At 61.7% G+C, this 22567-nt stretch overlaps 4 protein-coding genes across 5 annotated transcripts in view; 2 read left to right on the forward strand and 2 right to left on the reverse strand.

Moving 5' to 3' along the window:
- The first annotated feature begins 3234 nt into the window (after positions 1 to 3234).
- LOC136570044 (intercellular adhesion molecule 1-like) lies at positions 3235 to 6715 on the forward strand. The gene is made up of 5 exons (XM_066570476.1): positions 3235 to 3304; positions 4441 to 4710; positions 4819 to 5091; positions 5341 to 5583; positions 6115 to 6715. Exons 1-5 carry the CDS (start codon positions 3250 to 3252, stop codon positions 6357 to 6359), a joined length of 1086 nt encoding a protein of 361 aa, XP_066426573.1. The 5' UTR covers positions 3235 to 3249; the 3' UTR covers positions 6360 to 6715.
- A 348-nt stretch (positions 6716 to 7063) lies between these two features.
- On the forward strand, positions 7064 to 12546 carry ICAM5 (intercellular adhesion molecule 5). Its single transcript, XM_066570366.1, has 10 exons — positions 7064 to 7669; positions 8131 to 8409; positions 8477 to 8788; positions 8934 to 9212; positions 9294 to 9572; positions 9645 to 9887; positions 9972 to 10430; positions 10748 to 11023; positions 11104 to 11367; positions 12210 to 12546. Exons 1-10 carry the CDS (start codon positions 7612 to 7614, stop codon positions 12422 to 12424), a joined length of 2664 nt encoding a protein of 887 aa, XP_066426463.1. The 5' UTR covers positions 7064 to 7611; the 3' UTR covers positions 12425 to 12546.
- Positions 12547 to 13337: 791 nt separating this feature from the next.
- Positions 13338 to 14937, reverse strand: FDX2 (ferredoxin 2). Of its 2 annotated transcripts, XR_010785500.1 has the most exons (5): positions 14743 to 14937; positions 14539 to 14645; positions 14238 to 14325; positions 13939 to 14152; positions 13338 to 13901 (listed from the first exon to the last, which is right to left on the reverse strand). XR_010785500.1 is itself a non-coding variant. In XM_066570547.1 (4 exons), exons 1-4 carry the CDS (start codon positions 14856 to 14858, stop codon positions 13996 to 13998), a joined length of 468 nt encoding a protein of 155 aa, XP_066426644.1. In that variant the 5' UTR covers positions 14859 to 14937; the 3' UTR covers positions 13338 to 13995. The 2 variants fall into 2 exon arrangements, 1 of the variants encoding a protein (XP_066426644.1); XM_066570547.1 differs by having other exon boundaries at positions 13338 to 14152.
- Positions 14938 to 16289: 1352 nt separating this feature from the next.
- The window catches only part of RAVER1 (ribonucleoprotein, PTB binding 1), an 11985-nt gene continuing 5707 nt past the window's right edge, over positions 16290 to 22567 (reverse strand). The window contains exons 8-14 of the mRNA XM_066570251.1: positions 22387 to 22561; positions 21789 to 21882; positions 20912 to 20982; positions 20162 to 20239; positions 19373 to 19552; positions 18175 to 18240; positions 16290 to 17063 (exon numbers count right to left, since the gene is read on the reverse strand). Of these exons, the coding sequence (XP_066426348.1) occupies positions 16917 to 17063; positions 18175 to 18240; positions 19373 to 19552; positions 20162 to 20239; positions 20912 to 20982; positions 21789 to 21882; positions 22387 to 22561 (811 nt within the window). The 3' untranslated portion in view covers positions 16290 to 16916. The remainder of the gene's footprint in view (positions 17064 to 18174; positions 18241 to 19372; positions 19553 to 20161; positions 20240 to 20911; positions 20983 to 21788; positions 21883 to 22386; positions 22562 to 22567) is intronic.

A 22567-nucleotide genomic window follows, 5' to 3' on the forward strand; every position in this document is an offset into this window, starting at 1 on the left:
TTGTTGTTGTTTTTATTTTGGGCGGAATCGGGGGGCTCCCACCTCCTTTTGGGGCTCCCCCCGTATCCCAATCCCTCTGGGGTCCCCCCCCCAAGCTCCAGCTCCTCCATCCCAGCCCCCTCCCCAATATCCCGACCCCTTTTGGAGCCCCCCCCAAATCCCAAACCCTTTTCCAGCCCTTCCTCCTCCTCCTCCTCCTCACCGCAGGTTTTCCCACGGGTTTTGTCCTTTTGGGTGGAATTTTGGGAATTTCAAGGTCGTGGTGGCAGAGGGATTTTTATTTGTGTGTCCTCCCCCCACAAATGTCCCCAAGGGTCCCCCTCTCCTCCCACACCTCGGGAAGGTGGGAGCCGGAAAAGGAGGAAATTCGGGAAGAACAAATTCTGACCTCACCCAGTTCCTGGGAAATTCGGAGCGGGGGAAAATGTGGGAATGCCGAGACGCCCCGCTGGGAGGGGGGGTCAAGGTTTTGGGGGAATTTTGGGGGTCCCGAGGGGAACTTTAGGAATCCCCGTGGTCCTCTTGGGGTCCCAGGGGTGCTGGTGCCGGTTTTGGGGGAGCATCCCGGGAAAAAAATCGGGAAATTGGGAATTTTGAGGGGGCCAGGGACCCAATGGGGGGAACTGGGGCACAGCTGGGAGGAGCTGGGACCTTCCTGGGTGTCCGGGTATCCCCAGGAACCGCACCTCCAGGAATTCCGCACCTCCCTCCGCCTCCTCCTCCTCCTCCTCCTCCTCCTCCTCCTCCTCCTCCTCCTCCTCCTCCTCCTCCTCCTCCTCCTCCTCCTCCTCCTCCTCCTCCTCCTGGGTTTTTTCCGGGGGTCTCCCGGCCGTGCCCATCCCCATCCCGGTGATTTTTGGGGCGTTTCCCCACTTTTTTCCGGTTTTTTCCCGGTTTTCCCGGTGAGGGGCCAATTCCGGGAATCACTCCCGGCTCTGGGGCAAGTCCGGAGCCACTTCCTGAGGCGACAGGAGGGGACGGGGGGGGGACAGGGACACAGAGAGGCCGCAAATGGGGCTGGGGGGAGAGGGGGACACCCCAGGGGACGCAGCGGGGATCAGGAAGAGGCCGGAGGGGACGGGGGCCCCTGGCGGACGGTGACAATGGCACGAGGGGACGCTGGCACCGGGCCACGTCCTGCGGGGGAAGGTGGCGGTGGCAGGGGTGGCACGTCCTGTTGACTCGGAGCTGGGAGCGCCTTTGTGTCCCCTCTGTCCCCAGCTCTCCTGCCCCTGACCCGAGCGTTCCCCTTGTCCCTGTCCCTCCCCGGCGTCCCTGCCATCCCTGCTGTCCCTGCCCTGTCCTGTGTCTCCCCTGTCCCCACTCCCCCGGGCCCTTGGAATTCCATCCCCGTGTCCCTGTCCCCGTGTCCCTGTCCCCAGTGTCCCTGTCCCCCCATCCCTGTCCCCCCATCCCTCTCCCCATGTCCCTGTCCCCAGTGTCGCTGTCCCCCCATCCCTGTCCCCAGTGTCCCTGTCCCCGTGTCCCTGTCCCCCCGTCCCTGTCCCCGTGTCCCTGTCCCCAGTGTCTCTGTCCCCCCGTCCCTGTCCCCCCATCCCTCTCCCCAGTGTCCCTGTCCCCATGTCCCTGTCCCCCCATCCCTGTCCCTGTCCCCCCGTCCCTGTCCCCCCATCCCTCTCCCCAGTGTCCCTGTCCCCGGTGTCCCCGTGCTTCCCGTGGCCTCCAAACCGCGGCCAGGCCCGCGGGAGGCTCCCGGCATTCCCGAAATCCCAGGGACAGGGACAGTGCAGGGAATGGCGGCGGCGGCCGCGGGGATGGGGCTGTGACAGCCCCGGGCTGCACAAGGGAAGCTGTGACAAGTGTCACCGGCCTGGCGGCCCGGAGGTGACGGGAGGGAGGGTGGCAGGGCTGGGTGCCACCCCTGGGGACACCGCGGGGACATCAGGGATGGGTGCCCTGGGGCTGGAGCCACCCTGGGGACATCAGGGATGTTCCCACGGTGCCAGGGGTGACAGAAAGTCCCCTGATGTCAAAAAGCGACAGAATAGAGGAAGTCGCAGCCCTGGTGACAGCAGCACCCAATCAATGGTGGCCTCTGGAGCCACCCCCGGGGGTGACAGGCAGGTGACAGGCGGGTGACAGCCCCGTCACGAGCTGGGGGTGGCACATCAGGGCTTGGGGGCTCAGAGCTGAGGACCCCCCCCGGTTTGGGGGCACAGGGTGACAAGGAGGGGACAAGGGGGACGGGGCAGGAGGGAAAGAGGGGCAGGAAAATTGTCCCATCCCGGGAGAGGGGACAGGGAAATTGTCCCCTCCCGGGACAGGGGGACAGGGAAATTGTCCCATCCCGGGACAGGGGGACAGGGAAATTGTCCCATCCCGGGAGAGGGGAACAGGGAAATTGTCCCCTCCCGGGACAGGGGGACAGGGAAATTGTCCCCTCCCGGGACAGGGGGACAGGGAAATTGTCCCATCCCAGGACAGAGGGACAGGGAAATTGTCCCCTCCCGGGAGAGGGGGACAGGGAAATTGTCCCATCCCGGGACAGGGGGACAGGGAAATTGTCCCATCCCGGGACAGGGGGACAGGGAAATTGTCCCATCCCGGGACAGGGGGACAGGGAAATTGTCCCATCCCAGGACAGAGGGACAGGGAAATTGTCCCCTCCCGGGAGAGGGGACAGGGAAATTGTCCCATCCCAGGACAGGGGGACAGGGAAATTGTCCCATCCCGGGACAGGGGGACAAGAATTGCCCCGGGTGGGGCAGGAGAGGCCGGAGCCCTGTCCGGGCAGCCCCGCGGGCCCCGGCGCGAGTCCCCGCAGCCCCGGAAATCCCCGGGGGCGGGACGGCGACGGGCCGGGGATAAAAGCGGCGAGCGGGCGGACAGACAGACGGACAGAGAGGGGAACGGACACAGGGACGCACCCGGAGCCAACCCGGAGACCCCGACCCGGACGGAGCCGGAACAGCCCCAAAGGACCCATCCCGGAGAGCCCGAACCGAACCTGCCCGGAGAATCCGAAACGAACCTGCCCGGAGAGCCCGAACCGAACCTTCTGGTGCTCCCGGGCAACCCGAACCGACCCATCCGGAGAACCCGAACCGACCCATCCGGAGAACCCGAACCGACCCATCCGGAGAACCCGAACCGAACCCTCCCGAGGTCCGGACCGGCCCCAGCTCCAGCCCAGAGACCCTGAACCCGCCGACGCCCGCCGGGCCCCCCCCGCCTCCCGCGGTGCTCCCGGCGCGTCCCCCGGCACCGGGAGCGGCGGCCCCCGCCGCGATGGCGGCCCCCGCGCTGCTGGCGCTGGCCCTGGGCGCCCTGGGCGCCGCGGCAGGTGAGGGCACGGCGCGGGCGGCACCGGGCGGGCCCCGCCGCGGGATGGAGCGGGGAGTTTTGATAAATTCTTGCGAAATCCCTAAAAGCCGTCGGGATTTTTCTGCCCCCGTCCCTCCGTTCCTCCCTTGCTGAGCCCATTCCGGGAAAGGGAGGGACGGTCCTTGCTCAGGGGGGCCGGAAAATCGCGGCCCCGCCGGGGAATCCCCCCGGCCTCGGGCGGGGACTCGGCCCGGGGGGCTCCCGAGGGCCCGCGGGGGCTTCCTCAGCGCTTCGGGGGCTTCCTCAGCACTTTTGGGGGCTTCTTCCGCATTTTTGGGGGTTTCCTCTGCACTTTTGGGGGCTTCCTCAGCACTTTTGGGGGCTTCTTCCGCATTTCTGGGGGTTTCCTCTGCACTTTTGGGGTTTTTTTCTCCGCTTTCCCTGCACTTTGGAGCCCACTCAGTCACCCTGGGGGGTTTCCTCTGCTTCCTGGGGGAGCTTCATCCGAATTCTGGGGGCTTCCTCAGCAGCTCGGTGACGTCGGCCGGGGGTGTTTTGCTGGGAAAACACCGAAATTCAGGGATGAGGATGAGCCTGGGAGATTCCCCCCCCCCCCCAAACTGCTCCAGGAACTGAGAATTCCTGACTGAGGGAGCTCCCTGAGGTGCACAAAGGACCCCCGAGCCCCCCCAGGACACCCGAGATTTCTGGATTCCTTCTCCACGAGGAGCTCAGGGGTGGCTGGGTCTGATTTTTGGATTTTTTGGCCCCCGTGTGGGGCCAGGTGTGGAATTCTGGAGTCAGGGCTGGGGTTTTGTCCTGATGGATGAAGGGTGGGAAATTGATGTATTGATAGGAAAACGAACCATTTGTTAAGGTAAACCTTTAGACAAAAGGGTTTAGTCAGAATTATTTCCTGTGTGGGATAGAAGGTTAGATTATTAATATGGGATGGGATGGAATTTTATAGCTATTTATTTAAATCTGATTTTATAGGGATTTCACAGGGATTTCACAGGGATTTAGTTCAGGCTCCTGTCACCACAACCCTCCTGAGCTACCCCACCCCATCCCAGGGCTGTTCTCCTGCTGTTTTCCCCGTTTTTCCCCCGTTTTCCCACCACGGCTCACCCCAGTGTCCCCTCCCCGTGCCAGTGCCCCCCGAGGGTCCCCTCATGTCCCTGTCAACCTCGGACCCGATGGTGAGGAAGCCCTTCAAGGTCACCTGCAGCATCAGGAGCGCCGTCCCCGCCACCAACGTCACCATCACCGCCAACGACCGCGCGTGGCCGGTGGCGCTGAGCCAGGACGGCCAGCAGGCCACCGCCGAGGTCACCATAGCAAAGGAAGGCAGTGCCCGGCTGGGCTGCACCGTCCACGTGGGCAGCAGGAAGCTCCAGACCAGCACCACCATCCAGGCCTTCTGTGAGTGACCTCGGTGACACCGCGGTGCCACCAAGCCCAGGTGTCCCCAAGCACTGCGAGAGGAATTCCCTGGTTGCTGTTGTCACTACACGATGCTGTCACCCACAGATGTCCCCACGCCGCTGTTGGACATCACCAGCACCACCGAGGCTGGCACGGAGCTGAGGGGAAGGTGCTCCATGCCACCCGAAGCCGGCAGTGACATCCAGGTGAGGGTGGTGGCACGTGGCCCGCGGGACCTGGTGGATTTTACAAAGCCCCCGGTGAACTTCAGCCTGACAGTGACGGAGGAGGACGCGGAGAGGGAGCTGGTGGTGACCTGTGAGGCCAGGATGCCTCCCTACGCCTCGAGGAACAAATCCCAGCAGATCCATGTGCTGGGTGAGAGCGCGGCCGCTGTGTGCCCGGCCCCTGTGCCACCTTTTCCTGGTCCCCATCCCTCCTTTTCCTGATCCTTATCCCTCCTTTTCCTTGTCCCCATCCCTCCTTTTCCTTGTCCCCATCCCTCCTTTTCCTTGTCCCCATCCCTCCTTTTCCTTGTCCCCATCCCTCCTTTTCCTGGTCCCCATCCCTCCTTTTCCTGGTGCCCATCCCAGCTTTTCCTGATCCTTATCCCGCCTTTTCCCGCAGTCAAACCACGGCTGGACATCGAGCTCTGTCCCCCGCAGCAGAACTGGACAGAGGGGCAGGAGGGGACCCTGAACTGCAGCGCCAAGGGCACACCTGAGCCGCGGGTGAGCTGTTCCAAGGACGGGCATTCCCTCATCCCTGGATCCATCCGTCCTGTTTACCGCGCCCACGCCGGCACCTACCTGTGCCAGGCCACCAACGAGCTGGGGACAGCCGAGCGCAACGTCACCGTCTGGGTGCAGCGTGCGTCAGGGGCCGGGGCTCCGGGGGGCTCGGGGCCGCTGGGGATCTTTGGGGGTTTTGGGCTCCTGGGGTCTTCGGGATATTTTGGGTTCTTGGGGGTCTTTGGGGGTTTTGGGCTCCTGGGGGTCTTTGGGGGTTTTGGGCTCCTGGGGTCTTCGGGATATTTTGGGTTCTTGGGGGTCTTTGGGGGTTTTGGGCTCCTGGGGGTCTTTGGGGTTTTTGGGCTCCTGGGGGTCTTTGGGGGTTTTGGGCTCCTGGGGGTCTTCGGGATATTTTGGGTTCTTGGGGGTTTTTGGGCTCCTGGGGGTCTTTGGGGTTCTGGAGGTCTTGGGGCTTCTGGGGGTCACGGGGGTCTCAGCTCCTGGAGATCTTGGAGGCCTTTGGGGTTTTTGGGCTCCTGCTGGTGCTGGGGTTTTTTGGGGATATTGGGGGTCCTGGGTGGTCTTGGGAGTCTTTGGGGTTTTTGGGCTCCTGGTGGTCCCGGGGCACAGCAGCCCCCTCCCCACTGACCCCGGCCCCATTTCCCCCCAGATGTCTCGGATGTCTCGGATGTCTCGGATGTCTCGGTCCCGCTGCTCCCGGTGCTCCTGGGGACGCTTCTGTCGGTGGCCGCCGTCCTCCTGGTCCTGGCCGGGGGCTACTTCCTCTACCGCCAGGGCAAGATCGGCGAGTACTGGCTCTGGAAGCGGCAGCCGCCGCCGGACGCGCAGCCCCTGCGGCCCCAGGGCAGCTCCCAGGCGGCCGCGGCCGCTCCCAACGGATGCGCGGCCCCGTAGGCGGGGAGAGGCCGTGGAGGGGCGGGGAGCCCCTGCCCGTCCCTCCGCCGCGGCCACCGAGGGGACGGCGACAGCGGGCACCGGCCAGGGCCAGAGCGGTGGATGCGGCTCCCAGGCTGGGATGGACTGGGATGGACTGGGATGGACTGGGATGGACTGGGATAGTGAGATCCAGCCGGGCCCCGGCGTGGATCTCCGGGTTTCCCTCCGGATTTTATCCCTCGAATGTTTTTTGGGGTGGATTTGGTGACTCTGGAGGTCGCGGAGCTCCCCGGGCGGAGCATCCGGGTTGAATCCCGGGCATTTCGGAGCTGGCGGGGGGACAAGGAGCAGGAGGGAGGGGACAGAGAGGCGACAGCGGCACGTCCCACCAATAAACGCTGCAGGTGACATCCACCGGGGCCAGCGCTCTGCAGTTCCGGGGCTCTTCCCGGAGCCCGGGCCGGGGAGGGGCACGGGGGGGTGACCGCCCCCACTGTCCCGCCCGGCGGGGCCATCGCCGGGGTCCCGGTGTCCCCAGGCCCCGCTCCGGGCGCTCCCGTCTGTCGCTGCCGCTTCGCCCACGCGCGGCCCGGAGCCGCCCACGCGGGGAGGGCTCCGGGGGCGTGCGGGGAGGGGCTTTTGAGGGGGGGGGGCGTTCGTGAAGCGCCGAGCACCGGGCGGGGGTGGGGGGGACTGGGGGGGGGTCGGCGTGGGCGGGGGGAGGAGCAGCCCCGCGGGACCGGCGGCGCGCGCGGCAGCGGAGGAGCCGCCTTCGGCCTCGGCCGCCGCTTCCTCCTCTCCCTCATCCTCCTCTTCCTCTTCTCCCTTCCCCATCCTCCTCCGCTTCATCCCCATCCTCCTCTTCCTCTTCCCCCCCTCCCCGCCCTCCCGGTCGCCTGCGTCCTCCTCCGCTTCATCCCCCTCCCCATCCTCATCCTCCTCCCCATCCTCATCCCCCTCGCCATCCTCATCCTCCTCCCCATCCTCATCCTCCTCCCCATCCTCATCCTCCTCCCCATCCTCATCCTCCTCCCCATCCTCATCCCCCTCCCCATCCTCATCCTCCTCCCCATCCTCATCCCCCTCGCCATCCTCATCCTCCTCCCCATCCTCATCCTCCTCGCCGTCTCCATCCCCCTCCTCATCCTCCCATTCTCCCCTCCCTCCTCGCCGTCTCCCTCCTCCTCCGCTCCATCCCCGTCCCCATCCTCCTCTTCCTCCCCATCGTCCTCCTCCTCCTCTTCCTCCCCACCCTCCTCCTCCTCTCCCGATGGGCCCCCCCGGCCCGGCCACGCGGCTCTTGCCCCCCCTCGTTCTGGCGCTCGCAGGTAAAGGGGGGGGGGGGGGGGGCTCGAGGGGTTTTTGGGGGGGGGGCGGGGGGACCCTCCAGATTGGGGAGGGGGCGTCTCTGAGGATCCCAAAAAACAGCGACCTTTAATTGGAGGGGGGTGGGGGGGGGAAGAGCCCGAAATCAGCAGCGACTTTTATTGGGGGAGGGGGGGGAACACACGACTCTGGGGACCCCCAGAGACCCCCCCCCCCCAAATACCCGAGGCCCTTTAGTGTTGGGGGGGGCACAGGAACCCCCAATTCAATAGCGGGGACCCTTAGGACTGGGGGGGGGGGTCACACGCAGGGACCCCACGAGCCCCAAATCAGAGGCACCTTTAGGGCTGGGGGGGTTGGGGACACCCCCAGGAGCTGGCAGTGGGGGGGGGTCTCAGTCCAGGGTCACGGGGGTCCCCCCAGCCGGACCTGGGGGGACACTGCCCGTGGCGGGGTCTCGCAGGGGTCGCCCGGGGCACCTTCACGGTGGCGGCCTGGCCGCGGGTGGCCGTGGTGGCCTTCGGGGGCTCGGTGACCGTCAACTGCAGCCGCAGCGCCTGCCCGGGGGACAACGCCACGCTGGGGCTCGAGACCGCCCTGCCCGCGACCCCCGGGCCCGGGGGGCTCCGCTGGCAAAGCTTCCGGCTCCACAACGTGTCCCGCTGGAGCCCCGGCCCCGTCACCTGCTCCGGCCGCTGCGGCGACGCCGAGGCCAACGCCAGCGCCGGCGTCCTCGTCTACCGTGAGTGCCTTGGGGCGCCCTCGGGGACACCGAGGGGACACCGAGGTGGCAGCAGCTTCGTCCTCAGAGCTGCCGGAGCGGGTGGAGCTGGAGCCGGTGCCGGCGGTGGCCGTGGGGGACAGCCGGAACCTGACGTGCCACGTGCGGGAGGTGGCCCCGCTGCAGAACCTGACGGTGACGCTGCGGCGCGGGGCCGAAACGCTGCGCACCGAGAGCTTCGGCGACGCCGAGGGCAGCGCCAGCGTGGCCGTGAGCCACCTGCTGACCGTCACCCGCGGCGACCACGGCCAGGACGTCACCTGCCACGCCGAGCTGTCCCTGCGGCCGCACGGGCCCCTGTTCGCCCGCGCCGCTGTCCCCGTCACGCTCTCGGTGTTCGGTGAGCGGCGGCCGCGGCGTCCTCGTGTCCTTGTCGCCATCGCGGTGACCTCGCTGTCACCCTCGCGGTCATCGGGACCCTGTCCCTGGCTCTGGGGACGCGTCCCAGTCCCGGTGACCCCGCGTCCCCCCCGGTGTCCCCGCAGCTCTCCCGGAGCCCCCCCAGCTCCAGGCCCCCGCCATCCTCGAGGCCGGCGCCGTGGCCAACGCCAGCTGCCGCATCACCGGCGCCTTCCCGGCCGGGGACGTCCGTGTCACCGCCGCGCTGGACCAGGAGCCGCTGAACGTCACGGCGGCGGTGGCCGGGGACACGGTGACGGCCAGCACGGCGCTGTCCCCGCGCAGCCCCGGCCTGCGGGAGCTGAGCTGCACGGCCGCGGTGGCCACGGTGGCGCGGACGGCGCGGAGGCAGCTCCACGTTTACCGTAAGGCGCCGGGGAGGGGGCGGCGGGGGCACCGCGGGACCCCGAGATCGCCTCGGATCCATCCGTGGGACCTTCCCGCAGGATTCCCCGCGCCCGCCCTGGAGCTGAGCCCGGCCCCGGCCGCGGCGGGCAGCGAGGTGACGGTGACGTGCCACGCCGGGGCCGCCGAGCCGCCCGAGGCGCGGCTGCAGCTCCGCGACGCGGACGGCGGGGTCCTGGCCGAGGGCCCGCAGCCCCGGCTGCAGCTCCGGCTGCTGGCCCGGCGCGACGACGACGGCCGCGAGTTCCGGTGCCGGGCCAGCCTGGCGGTGGGCGGCAGCGTGGTGACCAAGGACGCGGCCGCGCGGCTGGCGGTGCTCTGTGAGTGTCGCGCCAGCCGCGGCCCCGCCCGCCCCTCCCGGCATTCCCCAAATCTCTTCTTTTTCTCCCCAGATCTTCCCGAAATCCCGGCCAGCGGCTGCCCCGGTAACCGCACGTGGGTGCGGGGAGCGCGGGAAGCGCTGTCCTGCCGCGCCACCGGCAACCCCGAGCCCACCGTGGTGTGCGGCCGCGACGGCGTCGCCGTGGCCACCGGCGAGCCCGAGCCGGTGACCCGGTCCCGCGCGGGGACCTACGTGTGCAACGCCACCAACGCGCTGGGGACGCGCAGCCGCCGCGTCACCGTCCGCGTCGAGTGTGAGTGGCGCCGGGGCCGGGGCCGGGGGTCCCCTCGGGGGCCGCCGCGGTGACCGGGCGGCCTCTGTGTGTCCCCCCCTCAAGATGAGCCCACGATGTCCGAGTCGGGGTGTCCGGCACGCCGGGTCTGGGTGGAGGGACAGCGGCGGGAGCTGGAGTGTCGCGCCGACGGGGACCCCCCGCCCAGCACGCGCTGTGCCCGCGACAGCGGCCCCCGAGACGGCGGCACTCGGGATGGTGGCACTCGAGATGGTGGCACCCGCGACAGTGGCACCCGGGATGGTGGCACTCGGGATGGTGGCACCCGCGACAGTGGCACCCGAGATGGCGGCACTCGGGATGGTGGCACCCGAGATGGCGGCACCCGAGATGGCGGCACTCGGGATGGTGGCACCCGCGATGGTGGCACCCGAGACGGTGGCAGCCACCACGGCGGGGTCGCCCGCGGCCGCGTGGTCACCCGGGCCGATGGCGGCCGCTACGTGTGCAGGGCCAGCAACAGGCACGGGGTGGCCGTGCGGAGCGTCCTTGTCACCGTGGAGTGTGAGTGTGACACCGGGGAGGGGACACCGGGGTGCGCCGGGGGCGGGGGGGGACAGGGGTGTCACAGGGGTGGGACAGGGATCTGGGGGACACAGGGGTGTCTCATCCATGCCCGGAATTCCAGAGCCGTGCCGGGATGGATGGGATGAGGATGAGGATGGGGATGGGACGGGGATGAAGCCGAGCCCGGCTGTGCCCGGGCCGGTCTCGGCAGCGCCGGGGGCTCTCCCGGTGGGTCCCGGGAGGGTCGGGGCGGTCTCACGGGGCTCCCCCGGCCCCATCACCCCCATCCCCGCCGCCTGCCCCCGGTTTTCCAGACCAGCCGAGCCTCGGCGAGCGCGGCTGCCCCGAGCGGCGGCGGTGGCTGGAGGGGACCCCGGCCGAGCTGGGCTGCGCCGCCACCGGGAATCCCCCGCCCCGCGTCACCTGCGCCAAGCTGGGCGACCCCGCCAACGCCACCGAGCTGGGCCGGGACGGCCGGGATCCCGCCCGGGCCACCGCCAACGTCACCCGAGCCCACGCGGGCACCTACCAGTGCCGGGCCACCAACGCGCACGGCTCCGCCGTCCGCAACGTCACCGTGGCCGTGGAGTGTGAGTGCGGGGGGCGGTTCTGGGGCAAAACCGGGGCATTCGGGGCACCCTCAGCAGCCGCCGCTGTCGCCCCGGCGCAGACGGCCCCGCCGGCGTCACCGTGCGCGTCCTGCCCTCCGCCAACGTCACCCGCGGCAGCGGCTTCACCGTGGACTGCGGCGCCGAGGGGGTCCCGGCGCCCACCTACACCTGGGCGCTGCCCCCGGCCCCCAACCTGCGCTGGGCCGCCGACAACCGCTCGGTCACGGTCACCGGCGCCACCACGGCCAACCGGGGGCTCTACACCTGCACGGCGAGCAACCGGCACGGCCGGAGAGCCGGGAGCGTCGTGGTGCGGGTGGACGGTGAGCGCAGGGCGGGGGGAACGCGCTGGGCGGCGGTGATTCCGGCCCTGCCCCGGTGTTACCGGCCCCGTCCCGGTGATTCCGGCCCTGCCCCGGTGTTACCGGCCCTGCCCCGGTGTTACCGGCCCTGCCCCGGTGTTACCGGCGGCCCTGCCCCGGGGTTACCGGCGGCTCTGCCCCGGTGTTACCGGCCCCGTCCCGGTGTTACCGGCCCCGCCCCGGGGTTACCGGCCCCGTCCCGGTGTTAGCGGCCCCGTCCCGGTGATTCCGGCCCTGCCCCGGTGTTACCGACCCCGCCCGGTGTCACCGGCAGCTCTGTCCCGGGGTTACCGGCGGCTCTGCCCCGGTGTCACCGGCCCTGCCCCGGGGTTACCGGCGGCCCTGCCCCGGGGTTACCGGCGGCTCTGCCCCGGGGTTACCGGCGGCCCTGCCCCGGGGTTACCGGCGGCTCTGCCCCGGTGTTACCGGCCCTGCCCCGGTGTTACCGGCGGCCCTGCCCCGGGGTTACCGGCCCTGCCCCGGTGTTACCGGCCCCGCCCTGGGGTTACCGGCGGCTCTGCCCCGGTGTTACCGGCCCCGTCCCGGTGTTACCGGCCCCGTCCCGGTGTTAGCGGCCCCGTCCCGGTGATTCCGGCCCTGCCCCGGTGTTACCGGCCCTGCCCCGGGGTTACCGGCGGCTCTGCCCCGGTGTTACCGGCCCTGCCCCGGGGTTACCGGCGGCCCTGCCCCGGGGTTACCGGCGGCTCTGCCCCGGGGTTACCGGCCCCGCCCCGGGGTTACCGGCGGCCCTGCCCCGGTGTTGCCGGCCCTGTCCCGGTGTCACCGGCGGCTCTGCCCCGCAGAGAGCTGGCTGGTGCTGCTGGCGGCGCTGGGGGCGCTGGGCGCGGCGGCGGCGCTGGCGCTGGCCGTGGCCGGCGGGTGTTACCTGAAGAGCACGGCGTGCAAGAAGGGCGAGTACAACGTGCGCGACGCCGAGGGCTCCTCCGAGGCCGCCTGCCTGCACCGGCAGCGCGACCCCCGCGCCGAGGTGTTCGGGATCCAGCTGAGCCCGCCCTGAGCGGCGCCGGCACCGGCACCGGCACCGGCACCGGCACCGGCACCGGCCTGCCGGGAGCCCCAGCGCCGGCCCAGCGGGACTCGGGTGGATTTGGGGGTTTTGGGGAGGGTGAGGATGGTAAGGATTCCTCCGGAGGTGCTCACTGGCACCCGGCACGGCCGCGGGGAGGGTTTGGCATCCGGGACCGGAACCGGGACCATCCCCATCCCCGTGGGGTTTGGGGACCCCCCCCGCCCCACCCCAGGGGTTTTTGGGGGGATTTTGGGGGCTACAACATCCAGGACCGAGCGTTCCCCCGGGGGTTCCTCCCTGCCCACCCCGGCCCGGCGAGGAGGGGGTTTGGGGGTCCCCTCAGATCCCCCCCTCCCACCCCGCGCTTCGGTGCCGAGGGGATTTTGGGGCGATTTGAGGGGTTTGGGAGCCGCGCCGAGCGCGGCACAGGCACCGCTCAGGGCTGGGTGCTCCGGGGAGGGGGGCACACCCAATAAACGATCAATGAACGGTCAATAATCGATCAATGAACGGTCAATAATCGATCAATGAACGGTCAATGAACGATCCCGCGCTCGCGGGGGTCGCCGCCTCCTTGTCCCCAAGCCCCGCCCCTTGTCCCCCCCCGGGACCCCCGTCCTTCCTCCCCAAACCCTCCAAAGCAGCACCCAAATGAGCCCAATTAGCAATTAATTAATGATTGAGCCGACGCTCGTTATCTCAAACCCGGAACCCCAGGAATGTTTTTTTGGGGGGGGGGGGGGGGGGTGCGGCCCTGTCACTCTCTGGGACTGGACCCCCCCCTTTGGGGGCACTCTGGGGACGTGTCCCCAAATGCGAGGGTGGCCTTGGATGAGGGGGAATTTATTTATTTATTTATTTATTTATTTATTTATTTATTTATTTATTTATTTATTTTTTGGGGGGGTCCCCCTTCCCTGGGGGCTCCGGGGGGGGTTCGGGGGTTCCCTCCTCGGGTAGGGGGGGCTTGGGGTCAGTGGATTTTGGGATGTGCCCTCGGGGTCAGCGGGGTTTGGGGTCAGCGGGGTTTGGGGTCAGCGGGGTTTTAGGGATTCGCCCTCGGGGTTTTTGGGGTTCCCCCGGGGTTTTTGGGGTCAGTGGGGTTTGGGATCAGTATGGTTTGGGGTCAGTGGGTTTTTGGGGTTCCCCCCGGTGTTTTTGGGGTTCCCCCCGGGGTTTTTGGGATTTCCCCGGGGTTTTTGGGGTCAGTGCGGTTTGGGATCAGTATGGTTTGGGGTCAGTGGGTTTTTGGGGTTCCCCCGGTGTTTTTGGGGTTCCCGCGGGGTTTTTGGGCTCAGTGGGTTTTTGGGGTTCCCCCCGGTGTTTTTGGGGTCCCCCCGGTGTTTTTGGGGTTCCCGCGGGGTTTTTGGGGTTCCCCCGGTGTTTTTGGGGTTCCCCCCGGGGTTTTTGGGATTTCCCCGGGGTTTTTGGGGTCAGTGCGGTTTGGGATCAGTATGGTTTGGGGTCAGTGGGTTTTTGGGGTTCCCGCGGGGTTTTTGGGCTCAGTGGGTTTTTGGGGTTCCCCCGGTGTTTTTGGGGCTCCCCCGGGGTTTCTGGGCTCAGTGCGGTTTGGGGACGTGCCCGTCCACGTAGAAGTTGCGGGTGAGGCGGGGCAGGGCGATGCGCGCCCCCTCCAGCGCGGGGCTCAGCCGGAGCTGGCAGCCGAGCCGCGAGTTCTCCTGCAGCAGCGGCGCCTGGTCCAGCAGGTCCTCCTCCCTGCACGGAGCACGGAGCGGGTAACGGGGGTACCGGGGGTACCGGGGGTACCGGGGGGATGCCGGGGGTACCGGCGGGTCCTTACCGCTCGTCCGGCGCCGGGAGCCGCGCCAGGTGCGGCTCGCTGATGTAAACGTGGCAGGTGGAGCAGGCCAGCGAGGCCTCGCAGGCACCTGCGGGAGCGGGACGGCCCGGTGAGCACCGAGACAGCACCGGGACCGCCCCGGGAGCGCCCCGCTAGCACCGACACCCTCCCAGCAGCACCGGAACCGCCGCGGGACCCCTCTGTCAGTACCGGGAGCCTCCCGGAGCCCCAAGCGCGCTTCCCCCAGTCCCGTTCCCAGCCCCGGTCCCGCCCCCGTCCCGTTCCCGGTCCCGGTCCCGACCCTCCAGCTCCAGCCCGTGCCGCTGCGCCAGGTGCAGCACGTTGTCACCGACTCTGCCGCGCACCGGCACCTGCCGCCCCTCCCGGTCCACGAAGACGACGTTAACCCTAAGGAAAGGGGGGGGGACACACGACACCGGGCTCAGCACCGGGACCCGGTTCCGTTCGGGCGCCGCTGCCCCGGGAGGGCGTTCCCGGTACCCACACGGCGGCCTCGGGCTCCTCGGCCGGGGCCCCGCCGCTGCTGAGGCTGCGGGAGACGCCCCGGAGCAGCCGCCGCGTCACGGAACCGCCGCTCGCCGCCGCCATGGGCGCCGCCATGTTGGGCGCCACGTGACCGCCCACGTGACCCGGGAGGGCGGAGCGACGCGCGGGCGGGGCCTGCCCTGGGTCCTGAGGCCCGGCCGCGGATTGGGGGCGAAATTGGGAAATTTTGGGGGAAAACCGGGGAATTTTGGGCGTCCAGGGGGAGTTTGGAGGTCAGAGACGAGGAGGAGGCCACTCTGATGGGGGAGGGCGGTGTTTTGGGCCGGTACTTGCTGATTTTTCGGGAGTTTTTGGGGTCTGGGGGGGATTTTTTGGGGGTCCCTGCCCCAATTTGGGGACACAGGACCGGCCCAAAATGGGGAGGGGGCGCAAGAGGCTCCCCCCGAAACGAGGGCGCAGCAGAAATAACGAAATGAGACGGAAATAACAAAAAAAGAAGGGTGGGGAGCAGAGATATAAATAGAACTTTATTTTGGGGGGGGGGGTGAGGGGGACACAGCCCCCCCCAAACCCCCCCTTACAGCAAAACCAGACAGGAAAAACAGGGAAAAGAACTCAAATCCGGGGAAATCCCCCCAAAAAACAAAGGAGAAAGGAGGAAGATTTGGTAAATTAAAAAAAAACCAAACAGCGTTAAAGTAAAAAAGGCCGATTTTACCTCAAAAAGAAAAGCGTAAAACGGCAGCGGGTCCAGTTGTTAAAAAAAGGGGGAAACACAAAAAAAAAAAAAAAAAACAGCAAAAAAATCCACCCAGTGAAATGTTTAAAGAGAGGGATTGGACCCCAAAAAACGGGGGAAACCCCCAAAAAAATGGGGAGACCCCACCCCAAAACCAACCCCAAAATGGGGGAAAAACCCCAAGACTGGGAAAGAAATGGGAATCCCCCCCAAAAAAGGCTGAGGATGCCTGGAATTTTGGGGGCCCCCACCCCAAAAGCAGCAGTTAAGGCAGGGAGCGTTTTTGGGGGGCTCCAGGGGCTGCTCTGGGGAGGGGGAGGCAGAAAAAAAAAACCCCAAAAAATTTAAGGGGATTTTCCCCAAATCCTTCAAGGAGGCGTTGAAAATCTTAAAATCGCTTAAAAACAAAAACCACCAAAAAAAAAAAACCCCAAAGAAACCCCAAAAAAAGGGGATTAAAACAAAAACAAAACAAAACAAAAAAAAAAAAAGAGAAATAAAATTGTGATGAAAATAAAGCAAAAACCAAGGCGGGGTTTGGGCAGGATTTAGAGATTTTTGGGGTTTTTTTTTTTTGAGGTTTTGTTGTTTTAAAAAAAAAATTATTATTTTTCCGGGTTTTTTGTGTTGTTTTTTTTTTTTTTTTTGAGGTTTTGTTGTTTTTTAAAAAAAATAATTATTTTTTCCGGGTTTTTTGGGGTTTTTTTGAGGTTTTGTTGTTTTTAAAAAAAAAAAAAAATTTTCCGGGTTTTTTTGGGGTTTTTTTTGAGGTTTTGTTTTTTTTTTTTTTTTAAATTATCTTTGCAGGGTTTTTTTGGGGGTTTTTTTTTGAGGGATTTTTTTTGGGTTTTTTGGTGGGTGTTATTTTGAAAGGTTTTTTCTGGATTTTTGCGGGGATTTTTCGGGGTTTGTTTCGGGGTTTGTTTGGGGTTTCTTTCGGCGTTTTTTTGGGGTTTGTTTGGGGTTTGTTTGGGTTAATTTCAGGGTTTTTTTGGGTTAATTTCGGGGTTTTTTTGGGGTTTGTTTTGGGGTTTGTTTGGGGTTTTTTTGGGTTAATTTCGGGGTTTTTTTGGGTTTTTTTGTGGGGTTTTTTGGGGTTTTTTTGGGGTTTTGTTTTGGGGTTTGTTTTGGGGTTTGTTTGGGGTTTTTTTGGGTTAATTTCGGGGTTTTTTTTGGGGTTTTTTTGTGGGTTTTTTTTGGGTTTGTTTTGGGGGTTTTTTTTGGGGTTTTTTTGGGGTTTGTTTTGGGGTTTGTTTTGGGGTTTTTTTGGGGTTTGTTTTGGGGTTTGTTTTGGGGTTTTTTTGGGTTAATTTCGGGGTTTTTTTGGGGTTTTTTTGTGGGGTTTTTGGGGTTTTGTTTTGGGGTTTGTTTTGGGGTTTGTTTTGGGGTTTTTTTGGGGGTTTTTTTGGGGTTTTTTCCCGGGTTTTTCCCCACTAAAATATCCTTTTTCTCTTCAGGTAGGAGTCGGCGTAGTGGCCGCCCAGGCCCTGCGAGTGCTGGCCCACGTAGGAGCCCTCGGGGCTGGGCTCGGGCGAGGGCAGCAGCTGCGAGAAGCCCCTCTTGTGCGCGCCCAGCGGCGTCTGCAAAACAGAGAGCGCGATTTCCGGTCACTTCGGGGCGTTTCGGGGCATTTTGGGTGAATTTCGGGGCATATTGGGGCATTTCCGGTCACTTCGGGGCGTTTCGGGGCATTTCGGGCCATTTCGGGCCATTTCGGGGCGTTTTGGGGCATTTCCGGTCACTTCGGGGCGTTTTGGGGCATTTCGGGGCATTTTGGGGGATTTTGGGTGAATTTCGGGGCATTTCGGGCCATTTCGGGGCATTTTGGGGCATTTCCGGTCACTTCGGGGCATTTTGGGGCATTTCGGGGCATTTCCGGTCATTTTGGGCCACTTCGGGCCATTTTGGGCCATTTCGGGTGAATTTCGGGTGAATTTCGGGGCATTTCAGGTGAATGAATTTCGGGGATTTTGGGCCATTTCGGGGCATTTCGGGTGGATTTCGGGTGGATTTCGGGGCATTTCGGGTGAATTTTGGGGATTTTGGGTGGATTTTGGGTGGATTTCGGGGCATTTCGGGCCATTTCGGGCGGATTTCGGGCGGATTTCGGGGCATTTCGGGTGGATTTCGGGCCATTTCGGGCGGATTTCGGGCGGATTTCGGGCCATTTCGGGCGGATTTCGGGGCATTTCGGGGCATTTCGGGCGGATTTCGGGGCATTTCGGGTGAATTTCGGGCCATTTCGGGCCATTTCGGGCGGATTTTGGGTGAATTTCGGGGCATTTCGGGCGGATTTCGGGGCATTTCGGGTGGATTTCGGGCCATTTCGCGCCATTTCGGGTGGATTTCGGGGATTTTGGGTGAATTTCGGGTGGATTTCGGGGCATTTCGGGCCATTTCGGGCGAATTTCGGGGATTTTGGGTGAATTTCGGGCGGATTTCGGGCCATTTTGGGTGGATTTCGGGGCATTTCGGGCCATTTTGGGTGGATTTTGGGTGAATTTCGGGGCATTTCGGGCGGATTTTGGGTGAATTTCGGGGCATTTCGGGCGGATTTCGGGGCATTTCGGGTGGATTTCGGGGATTTTGGGTGAATTTCGGGCCATTTCGGGTGGATTTTGGGGATTTTGGGTGAATTTCGGGCGGATTTCGGGGCATTTCGGGAGGGCGGTCCCGGGGCGGGGTTGGTACCTTGGGCTGGGAGCCGGGGGCAGCCAAGGCCAGGATGGAGTCGGAGCTCGGGGGGATGGAGACGGCCTGGGGGAAGCGGGGAATGAAAGGGTTAAAGGGGGCCCGAAGGGGTTTCGGGGGGTTTTGGGGATTTTTAGGGATTTTAAGGGATTTTTGAAGGATTTCAAGGGATTTTTAAGGGAGTTTTTAAGGGATTTTAAGGGAATTTTAAGGGATTTTTAGGGGAGTTTTAAGGGATTTTTAAGGGATCTTTAAGGGATTTTAAGGGATCTTTAAGGGATTTTTAAGGGAGTTTTAAGAGATTTTAAAACAATTTTTAAAGGATTTTAGGGCGTTTTGTTTAAGGTTTAAAGGATTTTAAGGGGGTTTTAAGGAGACTGGAAGGAATTTTTGGGGATTTTAAGGGGATTTTTGAAAGGTTTTTAAGGGATTTTAAGGGGAAAAAAAGGTCTGGGGTAAACATCATTAAAACTGATGGGATTTGATGGGGTTTGATGGGGTTTGACGGTATTTGATGGATTTTGATGGGATTTGATGGGATTTTGATGGGATTTGATGGATTTTGATGGGTTTTGACGGGATTTTGATGGGATTTGATGGAGTTTGATGGATTTTGATGGGTTTTGACGGGATTTTGATGGGGTTTGATGGGATTTTGATGGGATTTGATGGAGTTTGATGGATTTTGATGGATTTTGACGGGATTTTGATGGGATTTGATGGATTTTGATGGATTTTGATGGGTTTTGACGGGATTTTGATGGGGTTTGATGGAGTTTGATGGATTTTGATGGATTTTGACGGGATTTTGATGGGATTTGATGGATTTTGATGGGTTTTGACGGGATTTTGATGGATTTTGACGGGATTTTGATGGATTTTGACGGGATTTTGATGGGATTTGCTGGGATTTGCTGGGATTTTGATGGATTTTGACGGGATTTTGACGGGATTTTGACGGGATTTGATGGATTTTCACAGGATTTTGCTGGATTTTGACGGGATTTTGACAGGATTTGACGGGATTTGATGGATTTTGACGGGATTTTGATGGGATTTGATGGATTTTGATGGGATTTGATGGATTTTGCTGGATTTTGATGGGTTTTGACGGTATTTGCTGGGTTTTGACGGGATTTGAGGGGCCCGTTGGCGGAATCGTGAGGGTTCCGGGGAACAGGGGCCGGGGCGGCCTCACCTTGCTGAGCTGGCTCTGCCGGAGCCCGGCCTGGAGGCCGCTGCTGAAGTAGAAACTGGGGGACCCTGAGCAAAAGGGGGGCCCCGGGGGTCCCAGGGGCGCCCGGTCCAGCCCCGAGGAGGAGGAGGAGGAGGAGGAGGAGGAGGAGGAGGAGGAGACCTGCAAGGGCAGCACAGGCAGCTGCAAAAAACCCCAAAAAATGCAAAAAAACCCCAAATTTCCACCCAAAAAAATGAAAACAACCCCCAATTTCCACCCCAAAAAATGCAGAAAAACCCCCAATTTCCACCCCCAAAAAATGCAAAAAAAAACCCCCAAATTTCCACCCCCAAAAAAATGCAAAGAAACCCCAATTTCCACCCAAAAAAAAGGAAAAAAACCCCAATTTCCACCCCAAAAAAATCCCAATTTCCCCCCCAAAAAAAATGCAAAAAAACCCCCAAATTTCCACCCAAAAAAAAAAGAAAAAAAACCCCAATTTCCACCCAAAAAAAAGGAAAAAAACCCCAAATTTCCACCCCCCAAAAAACCCAATTTCCACCCCAAAAAAATCCCAATTTCCCCCCCCAAAAAAATGCAAAAAACCCCCGAATTTCCACCCCAAAAAATGCAAAAAAACCCCAAATTTCCACCCCCAAAAAAATGCAAAAAAACCCCCAATTTCCACCCCCCAAAAAATGCAAAAAAACCCCGAATTTCCACCCCCCAAAAAAAAGAAAAAAAACCCAATTTCCACCCAAAAAAAAGCAAAAAACCCCAATTTCCACCCCAAAACTGAGATTTTTTTACCTTGTGCCTGCCGTGCCCGAAGGCCCCCAGGATGGAGCCGTGGTCGCGGGGCTGGGGGAAAATCCTGGACCCCAAATCCTGCCCGGGGGAAATTGGGGGGTTCAGAGGGGGGATCCCCGGATTCCCGGGAAAAACGAGGAGTTTGGGGGGATTTTCGGTAATTCCCATGAAAAACGGGAGGTTTGGGGGTTTTTCCTTCCAATTCCCATAAATAATTGAGATTTTGGGGATTTTTTTCCCTCCAATTCCCATTAAAAAAAATTGAGGTTTTGGGGTTTTTTTTCCCTCCAATTCCCATCTAAAAAACTGAGATTTTGTTTTTTTTTTTCCCTCCAATTCCCATAAAAAATTGAGGTTTTGGGGATTTTTTTCCCTCCAATTCCCATAAATAATTGAGTTTTTGGGTTTTTCCCCTCCAATTCCCATAAAATAATTGAGATTTTGGGTTTTTTTTTCCCTCCAATTCCCATTTAAAAATTTGAGATTTTGTTTTTTTTCCCCTCCAATTCCCATAAAAATGGAGGTTTTGGGGTTTTTTTTCCCTCCAATTCCCATAAAAAAATTGAGGTTTTGGGGATTTTTTTCCCCTCCAATTCCCATTTAAAAAATTGAGGTTTTGGGGTTTTTTCCCCGTCATTTTCCGGAAGAACCGAGGTTCTCCCATTCCCAGGAAGAGCAGGGATGTGGGGTTTCACCCCCAGTTTAAAAGTCCCCAAAACCTTCGAGTTCCAGCCCAAAATCTGCCCTGACCGGGAGGTCCACGGCGAAGGCGTCGGGCGGGGGCGTCCCCAGAACTCCAGGTTTGATCTTCAGCCCTTTTCCTGCAGAAATAAAGGTGGGGTTGGTGAAAAAGGAGAAATCCCACAAGAAAAAGGGGAATTTCTGGGGAAAAAAAGGGAAAATTACTGGGGGAAAAAAAGGGAAATTTATGGGGGAAAAAAAAGGGAAATTTCTGGGGGAAAAAAAAGGGAAATTTCTGGGGGAAAAAAAGGGAAATTTCTGGGATAAAAAGGGAAATTTCTGGGATAAAAAGGGAAATTTCTGGGGGAATAAAAAGGGAAATTTCTGGGGGAATAAAAAGGGGAATTTCTGGGATAAAAGGGAAATTTCTGGGATAAAGGGAAATTTCTGGGATAAAAGGGAAATTTCTGGGGATAAAAAGGGAAATTCTGGGGATAAAAAGGGAATTTCTGGGATAAAAAGTGAATTTCTGGGATAAAAAGGGAATTTCTGGGATAAAAAGGGAAATTTCTGGAATAAAAGGGAATTTCTGGAATAAAAGGGGAAATTTCTGGGATAAAAAGGGAAATTCTGGGGATAAAAAGGGAATTTCTGGGATAAAAAGGGAAATTTCTGGGATAAAAGGGAAATTTCTGGGGGAAAAAAGGGAAATTTCTGGAATAAAAGGGAATTTCTGGGATAAAAAGTGAATTTCTGGGATAAAAAGGGAATTTCTGGGATAAAAGGGGAATTTCTGGGATAAAAAGGGAATTTCTGGGATAAAAAGGGAAATTTCTGGGATAAAAAGGGAAATTTCTGGGATAAAAAGTGAATTTCGGGGATAAAAAGGGGAATTTCTGGGTTAAAAAGTGAATTTCGGGGATAAAGGGGATCTGCTGTGACTCACCGGGCAGGCCGGGCGTGGGCAGGAGGCTCTGCAGGTTCAGGTAGGGATTGAGGGGGATCCTCAAATCTTTGGGGGGCTCCCCCAGGAGAGAGACCTGGGGGGGGAATTTGGGGGGCTCAGGGAGGTCCCCGAGGGGGTCTGGGGGGTCCTGGAGGGTTTTGGGGGATCCCAAACAGGTTCTGGGGGGTCCTGCAGGGTTTTGGGGGATCTCGGGGGAATTTGGGGATTCTTGGGGGCATCTGGGGGCTCCGGAAGCTCCCAGAATTTGGGGGTGCCATCCCAGAATTTTGGGGGTCCCACCCTGGGATTCTGGGGGTCCCAACCCGGATTTTTGGGGGTCCCAACCCTGGGATTTTGGGGGTCCCACCCTGGGATTCTGGGGGTCCCACCCTGGGATTCTGGGGGTCCCACCCTGGGATTTTGGGGGGTCCCACCCCGGATTTTTTGGGGGTCCCACCCTGGGATTCTGGGAGTCCCAACCCGGATTTTTGGGGGTCCCACCCTGTGATTCTGGGGGTCCCACCCCGGATTTTTTGGGGGTCCCAACCCTGGCATTCTGGGGGTCCCACCGCAGGTTTTGGGTCTGGGGGCTGCTCACCGTGGGCGCGGGGGCTCCGCTCTCGCCCTGCTGGGCTTTGGGGAGGGGCTTGGGAAGGGCTTTGGGGAGGGGTCCCCGCCCCGGGGGGGTCCCCGGGGGTCCCAGCGCCGCCTCCGGGGCCAAGAACGGGGCCAGGACCGGGGACTTCCCGCGGGGCTGGGCCCCGTCCCCGGGAGCACCC

Source organism: Molothrus aeneus, unplaced genomic scaffold (genome assembly GCF_037042795.1).
Source record: "Molothrus aeneus isolate 106 unplaced genomic scaffold, BPBGC_Maene_1.0 scaffold_30, whole genome shotgun sequence".
In the NCBI taxonomy this organism is placed as follows: Eukaryota; Metazoa; Chordata; class Aves; order Passeriformes; family Icteridae; genus Molothrus; species Molothrus aeneus.

What these genes read in the sequence shown, in the direction of transcription:
- LOC136570044 (XM_066570476.1), top strand. Translation starts at nt 3,250, where the DNA reads ATGGCGGCCCCCGCGCTGCTGGCGCTGGCCCTGGGCGCCCTGGGCGCC. An exon ending in CGCCCTGGGCGCCGCGGCAG is followed by an intron (nt 3,305 to 4,440) that starts GTGAGGGCACGG and finishes TCCCCGTGCCAG; the next exon opens with TGCCCCCCGAGGGTCCCCTC. An exon ending in CACCACCATCCAGGCCTTCT is followed by an intron (nt 4,711 to 4,818) that starts GTGAGTGACCTC and finishes TGTCACCCACAG; the next exon opens with ATGTCCCCACGCCGCTGTTG.
- ICAM5 (XM_066570366.1), top strand. Translation starts at nt 7,612, where the DNA reads ATGGGCCCCCCCGGCCCGGCCACGCGGCTCTTGCCCCCCCTCGTTCTG. An exon ending in CGCCGGCGTCCTCGTCTACC is followed by an intron (nt 8,410 to 8,476) that starts GTGAGTGCCTTG and finishes CTTCGTCCTCAG; the next exon opens with AGCTGCCGGAGCGGGTGGAG. An exon ending in CGTCACCGTCCGCGTCGAGT is followed by an intron (nt 9,888 to 9,971) that starts GTGAGTGGCGCC and finishes CCCCCCCTCAAG; the next exon opens with ATGAGCCCACGATGTCCGAG.
- FDX2 (XM_066570547.1), bottom strand. Translation starts at nt 14,858, where the DNA reads ATGGCGGCGCCCATGGCGGCGGCGAGCGGCGGTTCCGTGACGCGGCGG. An exon ending in GCACGGGCTGGAGCTGGAGG is followed by an intron (nt 14,326 to 14,538) that starts GTCGGGACCGGG and finishes CCGCTCCCGCAG; the next exon opens with GTGCCTGCGAGGCCTCGCTG. An exon ending in CTCCCGGCGCCGGACGAGCG is followed by an intron (nt 14,153 to 14,237) that starts GTAAGGACCCGC and finishes TGCTCCGTGCAG; the next exon opens with GGAGGAGGACCTGCTGGACC.